General features: G+C 42.3%; 1 protein-coding gene across 1 annotated transcript in view; it reads right to left on the bottom strand.

Moving 5' to 3' along the window:
* Nucleotides 1-18,280, bottom strand: part of LOC126266662 (heat shock protein 68-like) — a 119,667-nt gene that overhangs the window by 15,632 nt on the left and 85,755 nt on the right. Inside the window, exon 6 of the mRNA XM_049971082.1 lies at nucleotides 368-637. Coding sequence (XP_049827039.1) covers nucleotides 368-637 — 270 coding nt within the window. The remainder of the gene's footprint in view (nucleotides 1-367; nucleotides 638-18,280) is intronic.

Raw genomic sequence — 18,280 nt, 5'->3', positions numbered from 1 at the left:
CAATTAAAATGGTGCCTTAATGCTTTGGGAAGTGACTTAAATCATTATTAATTCTGGAACATAATCTAAATACCTAGAACGTGCCGTGGAGAATTTTGAAACATTTCTTTTGGTTAGAAAGCGAAATTTTTTTTTTGCATCCTGTAGGATTATGATATTGTACTTAACACGATTTGAAACGATGCTCCTCATATGACAGTCCCGGTAGGTTTACGTCAGCAATTCTCCAAATGGACGAGCTGAGTCTGTTCGAACACCTTTGGCGAAGCACTAGCGCGGCTCGACTTTTGGCCTCCATTATTCCACGCTTCGGCACGCAACACCCAATTCCGTGCCTGAGTAGCAGCGTAGAGGGAAGCGCACGCACCTGAATGGTGACGGCGGGCTGGTTGTCGGAGTAGGTGGTGAAGGTCTGCTTCTGCTTGCAGGGGATGCGCGCGTTGCGCTCGACGATCTTGGTCATGACGCCGCCCGCGGTCTCGATGCCGAGCGACAGCGGCGCCACGTCGACGAGCAGCACGTCCTGGATCTGCGAGCTCGTGTCGCCGCTCAGGATGGCCGCCTGCACCGCCGCGCCGTACGCCACCGCCTCGTCCGGGTTGATGGACAGGTTCAGCGTCTTGCCGCAGAAGAAGTCCTGCCACAGCACAGCCAGCGTTACTGAGGACACGGCACTAGCCGTGAGGTTCAGGGGTGCGGGAACACAAAACCGTTTTCCTCTGAAGCGATTTAAGAGAAGCGCGAGAAAAATTATGTAGGATTTAAACAGACTTCTTACCTCCTTTCATATTAGAATATGCAATTCTCAAACCTCTTTATAACAAAGGTAACAAGAAAGGTTTAATCAATTACCGTCCAATTTCCTTACAGATATCTTTTTCAAAATATTCGAAAAATTAGTGCACGCGAGTGTATCTCATATTTGAGTAGAAACATGCACTTAGTGTACCACGGTTTAGTTACAAAAGGATTTCTAGAATGAGACCTAATATTACAACGCTTAAATAATAAAATATCGCCAGTCGCGATTTTTTGCGATCTTTCCAAGGCGTTTGATTGTGTAAATCATGTTACACTCTTAGAAAACTCACGCTTTATGGTATTGATGGCTTTTCACACAACTCGTTTAACAAATAGAATGAAGAAAGTTGTACAGAATTATTCAAACAGTGCTGCAGAGATAGAAAATTTCAGTGAGTGGGGAGCAATTAATAAGGGAGTCCCACAGGGTTCAACGTTGGATGCACTCCTATTCCTAATATATGTGAATGACATCTACATATATACTCCGCTAGCCACCAAGCGGTGTGTGGCGGAGTGCACAATTCGCGCCAATGTAATACCCCCCCCCCCCCCCCCCATCCCTCTTCTTCTGCTCCACTCGCAGATAGCGCGAGGGAAAAACGATTGTCTAAACGCCTCAGTACGAACTCTTATCTCCCTTATCTTTGAATAGTGCTCATTGCATGATTTGAAAGTTGGTGGTAATAATATATGCTCTACTTCCTCGGTGAAGATCGGATTTCGGAACTTAGTGAGGCGCCCCTTTCGTTTAGCGCGTCGTCTACCTGCAAGTTTTTTCCACTTCGAACTTTCTATGACATTTGTAACGCACTCGCGATGGCTAAATGTACCAGTCACGAATCTTGCCGCTCTTCTTTGGACCTTCTCAATCTCTTGAATCAAACCCAACTGGTAAGGGTCCCATACAGATGAACGATACTCTGATTCTGGACGAACTAACGTATTGTAAGCAATTTCATTTGTTGAAGGACTGCATCGCTTCAGGATTCTACCAATAAACCGCAATCTAGAGTTCGCCTTGCCGTTACTTGTGTAATCTGATCATTCCATTTCAGATCATTTCGAATAGTCACACTCAGATACTTGACGGATGTTGCCGCTTCCAAAGACTGGGCATTTATTTTGTACTCTTACATTAATGGGGATTTTCGTCTTGTTGTACGCAGTAGGTTACACTTACTAATATTGAGAGATAACTGCCAGTCATTACACCACGCATTTATTTTCTGCAAATCCTCATTGATACGTTCACAACTATCGTGTGATACTACTTTCCTGTAGACTACAGCATCATCGGCAAATAGTCTAATGCCGCTGACGTTTCACTTAACATTCAACAAGCAGCATTAATACTTTTTCACACGATACTAATGTTATAATAAATCGCGTTAGAGAGAAAAAAACAGAAGAGATAGTTATTTATGTTTTCCAAAGAATTACTGAGTGGTTGTATGAAATAGTCTCCCAAAATTTTAAGAAAATGCACTGTGTTCATTTCTGTACAACCAATATAATCAAACTAACAACAGATGTAACACATGGACAGGAGGCGGTGAATAGGGAAGAATGTTCCAAATTCTTGAGTGTTCGTACTGATGAAACCCTGGACATGAAGTTCGCTTCTGAGCTTCTCAAACAATTAAGTTTAAGGTACTTGTGCTCTAATCTTGGAAACAATCGAATCAATCTCCTGACATACACGTCTTATGGGATAAATGTCTTATAGTATAATTGTCAGGGATAACTCATAAATTATGATTGAACATAAGCGAGCAGTATGAATAATACTTGGTGGTACCCGCGGACAACCTGTAGGTTCGCCTTCAAGGAATTAGACAAGTTTCATTGTGATACCTTCATATTTCTCTCAGATCCATTAGGGTTATCGTCGTACATACATTCGTTAATGACATTAGTCATAAATAATCCATCAAAATTTGATAAGTTAATGATGTCCACACCCACAGCACTAGAGGAAAAGACGACCTTTATTACCCAGTTTAAAGCTGTCAGTGGCACGTAAAGGAGATCAGTATGCAAAAATAAAAATTTTTGGTCATTTGCCTAATATAATAAAATGTCTGACAGATAGCAGAGCTAGTTTTAAATCTAACCTAAGATCATTTCTTCTGGACAACTCCTATTCCATGAAAGAATTTCTATTTAAAAACTAGTACTCTGATGAAAAATAAACTTAAAAAATCTACATTAGTGTCTCGATGTTGGAGCGATTGTTGCTGATAAGTGCCACTCGCGCCATTTCAGTCTAAGTTTCCACGTTGTTCCACTTGTGTAGCGAACCACGGAACTTCAAACGGCCTCCGTGCGCATGGGTTATCGTCGAATGCTCAAATCTCGCGTATGGGGTGAGGCTTCTATTTCACTTCAGATATTTCTTTGATACGCTGTATTAATAAGCCACTTTCTCTTTGACGAATAGCATTAAAAGATCTGGAACAAGCCTTTTTTTCAGAATAGTATCTTTCAACTAATGTCTGATGCTCTTCATACAATCTCCATAAGACAGCAATTTAGCACCCATTTTTTCACTCTTAAAAATCATTGTAGACTTAAAAACCATAATGAATTAATAGCTCTTTGAGATCAAATATATAATGAACAGCCTGAATTCAATTAACTTAGCCATATCCTAACACGCCTGCTCGATGCAGAGTTTGATTCCTCTTCATTTCGTTTAACTATTCACGAGAAGGACAGTATGCATGCCACATGATGTCACATCCCTGCCACTGTGTTTTCCTGATTCTTAATTAAAATGGTTTTCTTTGTGGCGATTGGAGACGGATATGGTTAACAGAGATATGACTACGTTGTCTAAAACGAAAATATGTCTCTTCTTTTACGGTTATTTAAGGTCTCCAATTTTAAGCGAAAAGACTACGTTCAAAGGATAAAAGTTCATACAATTTACTTCGTTTAGTGAGTTTGTAACTGATACACTTCCTAACAAACGTTAGACAAAATCATGTTCACATTAGCAATTAAATTTAGTTCCACTATCAAACTGAAGTTTGTCTTTACTGCATTACTTTTCCAAATTAAGCTATCTTGCTGTAACAGTTAACGGTAGCCTTAATAACGATTCAAATAATAATATAGGACTTTAACAGAGGCTAACGACTAAGAATGACGATTGTGATATGTCCGCTGTTTTCTCGTGAAATTACGCGCACACTCCGCGAATAAAACGATTAATCAAGTGCTGTTGCCCTATCATTCGACGGAAAATTTCCAAGCTCATATTTCATCAACATCATATATTTTTTGCGCGACTCAACTGCATACGACCGTGCGCGAAACCTGAACGACTCTGCCGTTGCCTCGCATGAAGGCGCGCGAACAATACCGTTTGGGGCGTTGTCGAACGAATAAGCGAGACAGCGCCTCCTGCGGGAAAAGGCGGGCACAGCGCCGGATGTTCCAGAGAACCAGCAACGCCTAAGATGTGTGACTCATCACGTCGCACTACCATCGATGGTACTGCCCTTTGTAACGAGCGCAGAATTGCTTGAATAGTGACTGAATGTATTACCACGTTTGCTCGTACGATGGACATTAGCGTGGAAAGGCTAAAACTGAGAATCGGTAGAAAAAAACTAAAATGTATTACTAAATATAAGAAAATAGTGTGCAGAGCTGACAAAGACACGCAAAAATTCCAGTATTTTATAAAACTGTTTAAAAACCTAACTAATTTTAACTAAGGTGCCTACCATCAACATTAATCATAGGAACGATATATTTGATCCTAGTCTATATTAAATATAGGGACTTAACAGTTTAAAAGCCAATATTGTTTTTCAATAATATAAAGCACCAGTTCCACGTACAGAAAGGCATCAGCAATACAACAGAGTGTTTACTTAGCTGGGAGCTAATTTGCTGAACTTAAATGCGTTATAGGTTAGATGTAGCGGTCAACATTTGTCACAGCCTTGTAAGCACAAGGCGTGTCTAATTGTTGCGTTTAAGTTCATATTAACTGAAAATGTTAGCTGTTTAATTTGTGTGATTTTATCTTGGTCTCATGGAACAAACAACAACCAGGTACCCAGCACGCTCGTTTTGCGTTACCGAGACTTTGACATATTTTCTTGGGACTCATTACGTAAATGCATGGGAACGGTACCTGTTTATAAGGAAGTGCGACGTTATGTGATTTCAGCCGATAAATGACACATTTTGAGTAACTTCCGGTACCGATCATTTACCTTCAGTAAGTGGAAAATCTGTCACTCTACTGAGCTGTAACAATATTCTTTGATTTTGTTGACTCGACTAAAGCGACAAGTAGTTTTATTTTGTTCGTGATTCAGGAAAATTTGTAAATTCGTTTTGTACACCCAAGTACTTCGTGATCTCGTCAGATTTACCTCATATCTATTCTTCTTGTTGTGACCTTCAGTCAAGAGAGTCGTTTGATGCAGCTCTCCATGCTACTCTATCCTGTGCAAACCTCTTCATCTCCGAATAATTACTCCAACTTACATCCTTCTTAATCTGCTTAGTGTATTCATCTATTGGTCTCCCTCTACGATTTTTACCCTCCACGCTACCCTCAATATTAAATTGGTGATCCCTTGATGCCTCAGAACATGTCCTACCAACCGTTCCCTTCTTCTTGTCAAGTTGTGACACAAACTCCTCTTCTCTCCAATTCTATTCAATACCTCCTCATTAAGTTATGTGATCTACCCATCTAACCTTCAGCATTCTTCTGTAGCACCACATTTCGAAGGATTCTCTTCTCTTCTTGTCCAAAGTATTTATCGTCCATGTTTCACTTCCATACATGGCTACACTCCGCACAAATACTTTCAGAAACGACTTCCTGACACTTAAATCTATACTCGATGTTAACAAATTTCTCTTCTCCAGAAACGCTTTCCTTGCCATTGCCAGTCTACATTTTATATCCTCTCTATTTTGACCACCGTCAGTTATTTTGCTGCCCAAATAGCAAAACTCCTGTACTACTTAAAGTGTCTCATTTCCCAATCTAATTCCCTCAGCATCAGCACACTTAATTCGACTACATTCCATTATCCTCGTTTTGCTTTTGTTGATGTTCATCTTATATCCTCCTTTCAAGACACTGTCCATTCCGTTCAGCTGCTCTTCCAGGTCTTTTGCTGTCTCTGACAGAATTAAAATGTTGTCGGCAAATCTCAAAGTTTTTATTTCTTCTTCACGGATTTTAATTCCTACTCCAAATCTTTCTTTTGTTTCCTTTACTGCTTGCTCAGTATACAGATTTAATAACATCGGGGATAGGCTACAACCCTGTCTCACTCCCTACTCAACCACTGCTTCCCTTTCATGCCCCTCGACTATTATAAATGCCATCTGAATTCTGTACAAATTGTAAATAGCCTTTCGCTCCCTGTATTTTACACTTTCCACCCCCAGAATTCCCTCAGAGTATTCCAGCTGACATTGTCAAAAGCTTTCTCTAAGTCTACAAATGCTAGAAACATAGGTTTGCTTTTCCTTAATCTATCTTCTAAGATAAGTCGTAGGGTCAGTATTGCCTCGTGTGTTCCAACATTTCAATGGATTCCAAAGTGATCTTCCCCGAGGTCGGCTTCTATCAATTTTTCCGTTCGTTTGTAATGAGTTCGTGTTAGTATTTTGCAACTATGACTTATTAAACTGATAGTTCTGTAATTTTCACACCTGTTAACACCTGCTTCCTTTGGGACTCGAATTATTATATTCTTCCTGAAGTCTGAAGCTACTTCGCGTATCTCAGTCATCTTTCTCACCAGATCGTAGAGTTTTGTCAGGGCTGGCTCTCCCAAGGTTCTCAATAGTTCTAATGGAATGTTTCGACTTAGGTCTGTCAGTGCCCTGTCACACTCTTCACGCATCATATCTCCCATTTCATCTTCATCTACATCCTCTTCCCTTTCCATAACATTGTCCTCAAGTACATCGCTCTTGTATAGACCCTCTATACACTCCTTCCACCTTTCTACTTTCCCTTGTTTGCTTACTACTAGTTTTCCATCTGCGCTCTTGATATCCATACAGGTGGTTCTCTTTTCTCCAAATGTGTCTTTAATTTTCCTGTAGACAGTATCTGTCTTACCCTTAGTGATATACGCTTCTACATCCTTACATTTGTTCTCTATCCATCCCTGATTGGCCATTTTGCACTTGCTGTCGATCTCATTTTTGAGACGTTTATATTCCTTTTCGTCTGCTTCATTTAAGGTGTTTTTTATATTTTCTCCTTTCATCAAAATGTTCAAATCACAGGTCATCAGTCTCTAGACTTAAACACTACTTAAACCAACCTATGCTAAGAACAACACACACACCCATACCCGAGGGAGGATTCGAACCTTTGACGGGAGGGGCCGCGCAGTCAGTGACATGGCGCCTCTAACCGCGTGGCTCTCCTTTCATCAATTACATTCACTATCTCTTCTGTTACCCAAGGGTTTCTGCCAGCCCTCGTAGTTTTACTTACTTGATCCTGTGCTGTCTTCATTATTTCATCTCTCAAAGCTACGCATTCTTCTCAATTGTGTTCCTTTCCCCTGTTCTAGTCAACAGTTCCCTAATGCTCTCTCTGAAGTTCTCTACAACCTCTAGTTCTTTCAGTTTATCCAAGTCCCATCTCCTTAAATTTCTACCTTTCTTAGAGTTTATTTAGTTTTAATCTCCAGTTCATAACCAATAAATCGTGGTCAGAGTCCGCATCTGCCCCTGGAAATGTCTTACAATTTAAAACCTTGTTCCTAAATCACTGTCTTACAATTATATAGTCTATTTGAAACCTTCCAGTATCACCAGGCCTCTTCCATGTATACAGCCTCCTTTCATGTTTCTTAAACCAAGTTTTAGCTACGATTAAGTTATGTTCTGTGCAAAATTCTACCAGGCGGCTTCCTCTTTCATTCATTGCCCCCATTCCACATTCACCTACTTTTCCTTCTCTCCCCCTTTCTACAATCGAATTCCGGTCCCCCATCACTATTAAATTTTTGTCTCCCTTGACTGTATGAAAAATTTGTTTTATGGCATCATACGTATCTTGAATCTGTTCATCATCTGCAGAGCTAGTTGGCATGTAATCTTGTACTACTTTAGTAGGCGTAGACTTCGTGTTTATCTTGGCTACAGTAATGCGTTCACTGTGCTGTTCGTAGTAGCTTATCCGCGTTCCTATTTTTTTTATTCATTATTAAACCTACTCCCGCATTACCTTTATTTGATTTTGTATTTACAACTCTGATTCACCTGACCAGAAGTCTTGTTTCTCCTACCACCGAACTTCACTAATTCCCACTATATCTAACCTTAACCACCCATTTCCCTTTTTAAATTTTCTAAGCTACCTGCCGGAGACTATTGTACCTCCGGAACATTTTACCCAAGAAGATGCCATCATCATTTGAGCATGCTGCATTCCCTCAGGAAAAATTACGGCTGTAGTTTCCCCTTGCTCTCAGCCGTTCGCAGTATCAGCACAGCAAGGCCGTTTTGGTTAATTGGTTAATGTTACAACACCAGATCAGTCCATCATCCAGGCTATGGCACCTGCAACTAGTGGAAAGGTGCTGCCCTCTTCAGGAACAACTCAACAGATACCCCGCCGTTGTGGTTGCGTCTACGGTGCGGCTACCTGTATCGCTGAGGCACGCAAGCCTCCCCACCATCGACAAGGTCCACGGTTCATGCGGTGGGGGGGAGACCCATTAGGCCCAGAATAAACGAACACCAGTGTTATGTCTAGCTGAGAGTGAATCGCAAGTCGAGCTGCCAAAAACCCTGAAAAAATATCGAGAAAGAGGCTGTAAAATAAAACGCACTGAAGGAATCGCAATGCCATTGCATGCAGAAGGTGGTGCGCCGCCAAACTCGCAGCTAGACGGACATAGGGGCACACCTGAGTTTCCAGCTGTTCGTTTTTTTACCGAACTGTTAAGTATTTCAGCCCCTTACTCGGTGTTGAGTACTTAAGCATGAGAGATTCGGAATTTTTAGAATTCGATTAATATTTTATTTACTGATTTGCAAAATCCTGTGAATAATTTAGTGCCGATATGATAAAACCAGAATTATTCTTTCATTGTAATTTTAAGTTTGCAAAAAGCAACGACTGTTATTAAAAGATTAAAGGTAACAAACATATGTCGAATCCTGTAACTAACGATAATATAATTTATGATGCTTACCAAGTGTTTTAGCATGTTCACACTCAGCTCAGCAAATATTTCGCCAGGTTCTGTTCGGTAATTTTGTCCGTTTAATCTTGCAACTCTAGGGCACACCCATCTGACAACAGGGCGAGCATGTGGACGCTTCAACCGTCCACTCCATTTATTAGTGGTGGGAAAGAGAAATGGAGGCTTCGAAATAAAATAAAATAGGTGTAATATGTTTCGTTACAGCAGAAGCACTGCAGGGAACGGGAATCAATTGAAGAATGGCACAAGTATACGGAAAGCACTGCACGTCTGTCAAAAGTGTCAAGGAAGAACAGATGTTGGTCGGCGACGCACGATCTGGTACGCCACAGCGCCGTACCACACTTTTGTCAGCAGGTGGATGCCTGCAGTTACGGTGACAGCCATTCTCCCAAAGATCGGATGAGCGTCGGAACTGCAACGGACATGCAGTGCTCTCCGTACATTTGTGCCATTCTTCTATTAACTTCCGTTCTCCGCTCTCATTCCGCTGTAAGGAAAGGCGCAACACCCGTTTGCTCTTCTTTTGGAGCCATCGCTTCTCTGTTTTCAGCACGACTGAGTGCAGTGAGCGGTCGACGTTTCGCCTGCTCGTCTGTCGTCACTTGGTAGTGAAGCCATGTCCCTCTAGCGGCGAGGTTGGAGCCTAAGCGTTCGTATAGAGGCCACATCTTCTTCCGCAAGCAAAGACATTACGATCCTTTCAGTGGTTTTAATTTTGCAAACCCGCGGCTGTTTTCTTTATGAATGACCCTTATATGTACAGCACAGTCAACCAGACCAGGCTTTGTTTGACTACGTTAAATAGAAGGAAGCATGTGTTCTGAGGTGACGATACTAGTATTCAAATAACGTAATGCTAGATTAAAACTGTGTGTCCGACCGAGACTCGAACTCGGGGCGTGAGTCGTGCTTCGGTAGCTCAGTTGGTAGAGCACTTGCCCGCGGAAGGCAAAGGTCCCGAGTTCGAGTCTCGGTCGGGTACACAGTTTTAATCTGCCAGGAAGTTTCATATCAGCGCAAACTCCGCTGCAGAGTGAAAATCTCATTCTGGAAACGTAATGCTAGCAAATAATTTTAAATTCATCATCAAACCGTTGTGATCACGCACTGCATTTCCACGGCTTACGGCTTACAGGTAAATTATACCCGAAAGCTGAGAAGTATCACACTGTAAGTAGATAATTAAGCAAAGCTACATACTGTATGAATTCAACATCATAAAAAATATTCCAATTGTTTTTCAAAAATAACAGATGATGTGATTCCTCACCTTAAACATGTTTTAAGCATTATTCTTTGTAATGATGAACTAGCAAGTATCCCTCAATCTGCGTCCCGGCCTCGCATTTCACTCGGCTCGTATCGAACATCAGTGTTTTAGCATATAATAGTACATATCGCTGATGTATGTTAACGCGATGTGCATCCAGTTACTTCAATCTTGCCTGGTGTGGATGTTTGAACCCTGTTAACTCGCGAGAATGGGTCAAATATTAATAAATGGTTCAAATGGCTCTGAGCACTATGGCGCTTAACTGCTGAGGTCATCAGTCCCCTAGAACTTAGAACTACTTAAACCTAACTAACCTAAGGACATCACACACATCCATGTCAGAGGCAAGATTCGAACCTGCGACCGTAGCGGTCGCACGGTTCCAGACTGTAGCGTCTAGAACCGCTCGGCCACTTCGGCCGGCTCAAATATTAATAATGGTGGCGTATTTATTGCTGGGTTGGAAAGAGATCGACAATATGTAGAGAGTTTGTTACTGATTCCGAATGTGAAATAATCGGAGTGAAGTTGGGCATCAAATGTGGTCAAACGTAGTTGTATTTAGCAGAACGCTTCAGACAGTACTTGGAGAAAATGGCGAGTACGTTTCCTCGTCATGCTGTTACATGGATAGACTTTAGTTTATCAGCTACAGAATGGGCTAGTCATGCGATAAAAACAGATGCAAAGGCTGGGATTCATGTAAGGTTTTCTCAGTGTGTTGCCTGAAAGTCTTGGAGAAGCAACTAGTGAGGTCAACATCTTAGACAAGCAGCTATCAGAACCCGACTTTTCGAATCACTTGATCGTAGAGGAGGGTATCGGTGATCATAAGGCTGCGATAGCACGAATGACCATGTTTGCTACAAGGAATTTAGTAAGGTGTGGAGGACGAAAAGGGCCTGCCGAGGCTCAATAGCCGCTTTGGAAATTTGCTACGAAAGCAAAGAGATTCCCATCACAGATGTAAGAGCATGAACGAAGCCAAAATGAGCACAAAGCCGCACCCACACCGGGCGCGCGAATCCGAGGATAGTGGTGTGGTGCAGCGCGGCGAAGCTGGCGTAGGCGCGGCTTCAGAAGACGAATACGAGTAGCGTTCATCAGTTTGTTGGCAAAATTTTCCCGGTCGATCCGACTGGAAATTCTGAGAAAAGTGCAAGAAGCGGATCGAAATTGTCTACTCGATCACTCACTGACCTTACTGGCACCGGAACGGAAGATGGCAGAGAGAAAGCCGAGTTACCTCTTCCGAAATCGCCGCGGTAGATCGTAACAAAGTTCCACCTTTCAATCGTCATACGAACATCGAAATGGCAGAAAATCAACTAAAACTTCTACCAAGCTCAAGTGGACGAGTTTGTTGCCCTTGTAGTGGTTTATCGTAGTATGCTGGAGCAACGGTGGGCACCAAGCCATTGGAAAAAAGCGTAGGCCTTCATCACTGACCTCAATCTGTTATAGAAGTACGAAACATCTTTTTATGCCAATGCATTACGAAGTGAAACGTGGCTCGCTCTGTTCGTCCATGAGGTGCAGAGCGCTGTATAGAACGGCGCCCGGGCTGATGCTGTATCCTTTGATATCCGGTAGGCAATCGATGCAGTTTCGCACTACCGTTTAGTGAACAGAGTAGGAGATTACGGAGTGAAGACTGTGGCGAAATTGAAGAAGACATGTAGACGATTTTTTTTTTTAATTTAGTGCCTTTCGGCACGCACCCATACAGCCATCTCCAGTCTAGAATGTCAGTTATGAAGATACGAACGTAAGGACAACGCAACACCCAGTCCCCAAGCGGAGTAAATTTCGGACCCGACCGGGAATCGAAACGGTCGCGCTGATTGCGGAGCTACCGAAACCGACATCTGCAGAGGATGAACGGTTGGTGTAGGGACTGGCAGTGGAACCCGGAATTAAATAAATGCATTGTGCAGAAATAGGCGACGAAATCCACTGCAGATCGATTAGACTACTGGCAACAACTGACGGGAAACACTAACGTTAAGTAGGCGTAACGAAAAGGACATGACAAAGCTATTGCAGTTGCTATTTTTTGGAAATGCTGACCGGACACGAAAATGAATGAATGAGTATGCGTAACCAGTCCGAGTGACCTAAAGTGGAATAACTTAAAACAAACTGTAAGTAAATTAGATGACAGACTGAGATTTATTGTAAGAAACTTGAGCGAATTTGTTTATCCACGAAAAAAATAGCTCACCAAACACATGTCCGACCGATTTTTGAGCACTGTTCATCAGTCTGCTAGCTTTACCAGGCTTTATTAATAAAAGAGATAGGTAATATTCTACGAAGAGCGGCGCATTTCGTCACGGGATCGGTTGGTCGACGCGACAGCGTTACAGAGTCGATCGGCGAACTGCACTGCAGACTCTGCAAAGCGGCGTTGTGCATCATTTAGATGTTCACCATTGAAATTCCGAGAATGTACGTTCCAGGAAGAAACGGGAAACACATTATTTCCTCCCACATTCGTCTCGCCAAATGACGACGACGATAAAAACTAAAGCTAATGCGAAGATTTAACACCGATCAGTCTTCCTACACCCCAGTCCCGAATGGAACAGAGAAAAGGTTGAGGACGAGGGACAGTGGTACCGGAAGTACTCTACGTCACAGTCCGTAAGGTGGTTTCCGGAGCATGACTTTATACAGTCCAATCTTGACTCTTCTGCTCAATGTCCTATCGTTTTTCCTTGATTTTCAGACTAAAATTTTTAAACAGTGAAATATTTGCATGACTTTCTCACTGGATAAACGTTTTAAGAAGAACCACATCACCTTAGGCTTCTTCATCACCACACGATGTCGTGCGTTAATTCTAGGCGCAGTCCTTTTTTTTCACTTAGCCACTTTGTCCCACAGTCCTCGGAACGTTCGTATCGTAATTTGTGCAGCGTGTAAGGAGATCATCTCGCGCGCGTAATCTTATTTTGCCATTTGATTCCTAGCTGCTGTTTAGAACCACGAAACTCTGACGTGGAAGTGCTCCTTTTATACAGGACGGGTATAAGCAGCAATCTGAAATATTATTTATGGATATTATTAATATCGATCACGCCACAATTTCGTAATAACTCGCAGAAAGAGGGAACAGCCAATCAGCATTGAGCGTCCTTCCACCTTTCCGCTAGTGATGAATCTGAATAGCATTTCAAGTGGTCTAGAAAACATCTTGCCTCTTCACTTGCTTTTGCACAGGCCTGCTGCAGCATCCAAACTGCTGTCGAGATTGTACGACTGTAGTAACTGAAGATCGATGTAATTTGCCAGCTGAAGATGGGTGCAAACCCGAAATGCATATTGGCGTAAATAAAAAAAACGCATTAAAAAGTGGCTGGTTGCCGTATTTTTTCAGTGAAATATCATTATCCACGGCCACGGAGCTCAACAGTCCAAATAAAATGGACAAATTGTTACAGTAAAGTTTGTTAAAACTGCAGACTTGAAAAATCAACCAAATTAATAGTTGAATACGTAACGAACGGGTCAGTGTACTAGCAATAACTGATTAAAGAAGATGGCACATTCGTAGACCCAGTAGCGCATTCCCTGTCGCGACAGTAAATGTTGTGTCTAACTCCGTGAGAGAAGAAAGCGTCAGGTTGCCTCATCGACGCTACAGGGCGCAATATAAGCATGCGAGGCAACTATAATGGGTCAGGATGATGTGTCTCCGGGAAATGGGATTGTCACAAGGTGAAATTTCCGCCCATCTGTAGAAACCACGAAGGTCTCACTCAAACTGTTGGTGGCACGTGTGTTCAATGCCAGAATGTAGTGTTTCCGGACTGGTCCAGCTTCCAACCTGCCCTACAGTGATAGCTGCATACACACTGACAGGGATGGAGAACGTTATACCATGAAACACGAGTCCGTTATTTGTCAAACTTTGTGCATGTCTTCATCAAATAACGGGAATTAAATGATTGCTTGAGTCACTAAAAGATGATACAGGTCGGATAGGTGTGAAGTAGACCTTTTTTCTTTTTTCATGAACCTGATTATGCGTAAGTAGTTCGATTCAATCAGTTCTAATACAGTATCACTGCCAACTCGTATAAAGCAATGTTCGCCTAGGATATATTCCATTTCTTATATTGCAACGCATCCATTCTGCTTGTGCTCCTGCACGCCATGACTCAACGTAAGTCAGCTACAACTTCAGTGAGCTTCCGGAGAGGTTTATGTGCGTCTGCAAACGTGACTTTCAGGAGACATAACTCTGCCTCGAACATGCTCATATGTCAGCGAAGATGCAATGTCGCCACTACTCAAACGGGCCGAGTTCTGCCGACAAATCAGCCCTACCCTCGCTCCCGGCCCTGCAGGAAGTCGCTGTCCGGGCGGTTATTTTAGGCGATCGCACGATTTTTAGCTTGCGTGGGAGACGCCAAGCAGAGCTGCATAACTAGTGGCGCCATGACGCCCTCCCTCCCTCCCTCCCTTGTACACATCTGGCACAGTAGTCAGAATCCGGCAGCGAATGAAGCGTGTCGTTTACACTGGCGGTTCTTAACCTGATCGCCAAAGATAGTTCTTACGTACACCAAATGACAAACATTGGTTTCCGGAGATAGGCATTGTATTACATGACTGTATCGCTTAACTATGGCGTAGCATGCTAGTCAAATCTGGTTCTGAAGCTATTTACCAAAGACAATGTAACCACCTCGTTTACCAACCAAACTTTCAAAAAAGGATGGATTTGATTTATCGTTGCATGTTTTACGGAATTTGCCAGTGAATTTTTCTTCTGCTCTTAGACTACGTGCAGTACACGAACTCTCTCCTTCGCCTCTATCTGCTTGTTAGTGATTATTTCGTTTTATTGTTATTGAAATTAGAGAATGGCGCCCATGCGATGGTGATTTTGTCGAAATTTAAAAAGAGAGAGCCATGTTTTCATGTTTAGCTAACCTGCTGTACCGGAATTTAAGTAAAATGTAGTTTCTCTGAGACGTATCTCTTTACTCGTACTTTATCTCAGCGAACTTTCACTAACAGTGTAGGTGTTTCTCTGGAAAGCTCGGAGAGAAAGAATAATTTTGCGTCATCAAAGGTACACGAATTACGCATTGTAACGTTTATTTTTGTTCTTCTTGGAGAATTTCTAATGAAATCTCTCAGGAGAAATACCGAGATTTACCTACTCTCCACGGTTATTTCCTATCATGACGATGATAACGGCAAAGACAATACTAAGCAACGCAGACCAAAGGGAAATTATAAACATTCCTACCCCACAGGAAGGACGCAATGAGGTACAGTAACGATCCCATGTTCGGAGAATACCTTCACATACACTCCCATGGGCGTAAAAAAATGATACCAATAGGCTATACTCAGAAGAAGTAATACAAGAATGCACCGAGACTACGATATATTACGCGACGGTAACTCTCAATAAAAGTTCCTCTATGTAGAATTCTCGTTTACAGCGTTTAGGAGACTTCCACCCACATTATTTCTGCAATTCTCACCGCCGTCGTTCTGGATAGCGAATTACCTTTTCGTCTTACACGAAAAGTTGACATGTAGTATTCTCTTTTTTAACAAAAAATATATCTCTGCGTTAGTTCACCTGTTCCAATTGTTTTTCGCTTTTGTTTTAAGGATTGTCCCAGCATCTCCTACAACGCACGAATTTTACAACATGCCTTCAGGTCACCTGTTGCATTTTCCTGATTTCTTCCCAATATTATAGGTTTCGTATGGTGTCCAACCTACTAAATGCTATCAGTTATCCCTGAAAGGTTCTCATGCTTTATATTTTTAAATTAGTAGTGCAAACCAATACGTTAACCCCATGTATTTACCTCCTAATCGTACCTGCGTCCACAACAATATAGAACAAGGTTGTTCAGTCTTTTAGTTTACATGGGTCACATTGGAAAAATAATATTTTTGGGCCGCACATTATAAACTCAAGACTAAGAATATGTATAAGGGACAGTCGGAGGTATACAGTTATCACAGTGAAGTAATTTACAGTTTATTGGTTTATGATTCTTTAATCTAAAAAAGTAAGTTTGAGTTGCTTTAACATTTTGACATTTCATAATGAGATTTAATCAATAACTTTATACATAAGTAATTATACAATGAAGACCCAAAGAAACTGGTACACCTGCCTAATATCATATACGACCCCACGAGCACGCAGAAGTGGCTCAGCACAACGTGGCATGGCCTCGACTAATGTCTGGAGTAGTACTGGAGGGAACTGTCACCAGAGTCCTGCAGGGCTGTCCATAAATCCGTAAGATTGCGAGGGGGTGGAGATCTCGTCTGAACAGCACGTTGTTAGGCAATCCAGATATGCTCAGTAATTAAACTTCCTGGCAGATTAAAACTGTGTGCCGCGCCGAGACTCGAACTCGGGACCTTTGCCTTTCGCGGGCAAGTGCCAGGAAATTTCATACCAGCGCACACTCCGCTGCAGAGTGAAAATCTCATTCTGGAAACATCCCCCAGGCTGTGGCTAAGCCATGTCTCCGCAATATTCTTTCTTTCAGGAGTGCTAGGTGTGCAAGGTTCGCAGAAGAGCTTCTGTAAAGTTTGGAAGGTAGGAGACGAGGTACTGGCAGAAGTAAAGCTGTGAGGACGGGGCGTGAGTCGTGCTTGGGTAGCTCATTTGGTAGAGCACTTGCTCGCGAAAGGCAAAGGTCCCGAGTTCGAGTCTCGGCCCAGCACACAGTTTTAATCTGCCAGGAAGCTTCATATCAGCGGACACTCCTGTGCAGAGTGAAAATCTAGTTATGCTCAGTAATGTCCATATCTGGGGAGTTTGGTGAGCAGCAGAAGTGTTTAAACTCAGACGAGTGTTCCTGGAGCCACTATGTAGCAATCTTGGACGTGTGGGGTGTCGCATTGTCCTGCTGGAATTGCCCAAGTCCGTCGGAATGCACAATGGACATGGACATCCGCTCGTCGTGTTGCGGCACTTCTGCGTGCTCGCTGGGGCCGTACACGATATTAGGCAGGTGTACCAGTGTCTTGGGCTCTCCAGTGTATCACTAACAGAACTCCAGGTATGAGCCCCCTAAGAATCCCTTCGTTATGCGCGGCGTTATACAAGGCAGAGCGTAGTCGCATGCATACCGATTATTGAACTGTGACACTAAATGCAACAGTATTTCACGTACCTTATGAGTTTGTGTGACATGGAATTAAAGTACACTTAGGAATATTTTGCTCCCTTTAGTTCCGTGCATTCATTGTATACAAGCTTAAACATCGCAGCACACTGTCCCCCAACCAAAGTCCTATGTTTCGCATATGCACATGATTCTTGATACTATATTCACACTGCCTTGTCATTTCCACATCCACTGACTATGTACACTGTCTTTGTCATAGAATTCCCCGCCTAAACCTACATGCTGAAGATAAACACTAGACAAGAAGCTTTCGGAATCCATAGAGTTCCCATTAGTATTTAAACAATTTGTCTTTGAATAACTACACAGTAACTTCTTTGTTATTTAATACTTAGTTTATCACATTGTAGCCGAAACGGTCATCAGTGCGTCCTTCTGAAAATAGCTCGAACATTTAAAAAATGTTTAGATTTACTAGCATCAACTTAAAAATGTGTACCTAGGTCTCAGTGTTTGCTCCGAAGCAAAGAACTTCGAAGGAAAGCCAAACAAGGTAGTAGAGGTAGGGGAGGAGAAGGTATTAAATAACTTATTCGGTTACTACCGCTGCTACGAAAGTGTCTTACAAAGCGACAAGAAAATAATTTTCTACCGTTTTACTTAGAAATGTGCTGCAGCTAAGCTTACTTCAGAAACGAACAGTCTGACACCATTATCAATAAGTAATTGTCAGAGGAAAAGTAATCACTCAGTCCTCAGTTTCTCTGTGCGTATTACTACAGTATTATGAACTTGGTTTTGTCCACGTACTGACATTTTTTGTACAACTGTATAGAAACATCGGTATCGCAATG

Source organism: Schistocerca gregaria, chromosome 1, assembly GCF_023897955.1.
Source record: "Schistocerca gregaria isolate iqSchGreg1 chromosome 1, iqSchGreg1.2, whole genome shotgun sequence".
Lineage (NCBI taxonomy): Eukaryota > Metazoa > Arthropoda > Insecta > Orthoptera > Acrididae > Schistocerca > Schistocerca gregaria.
Note: the sequence above shows the minus strand (reverse complement) of the source record. Positions and strands in the feature narration are given on the sequence as shown.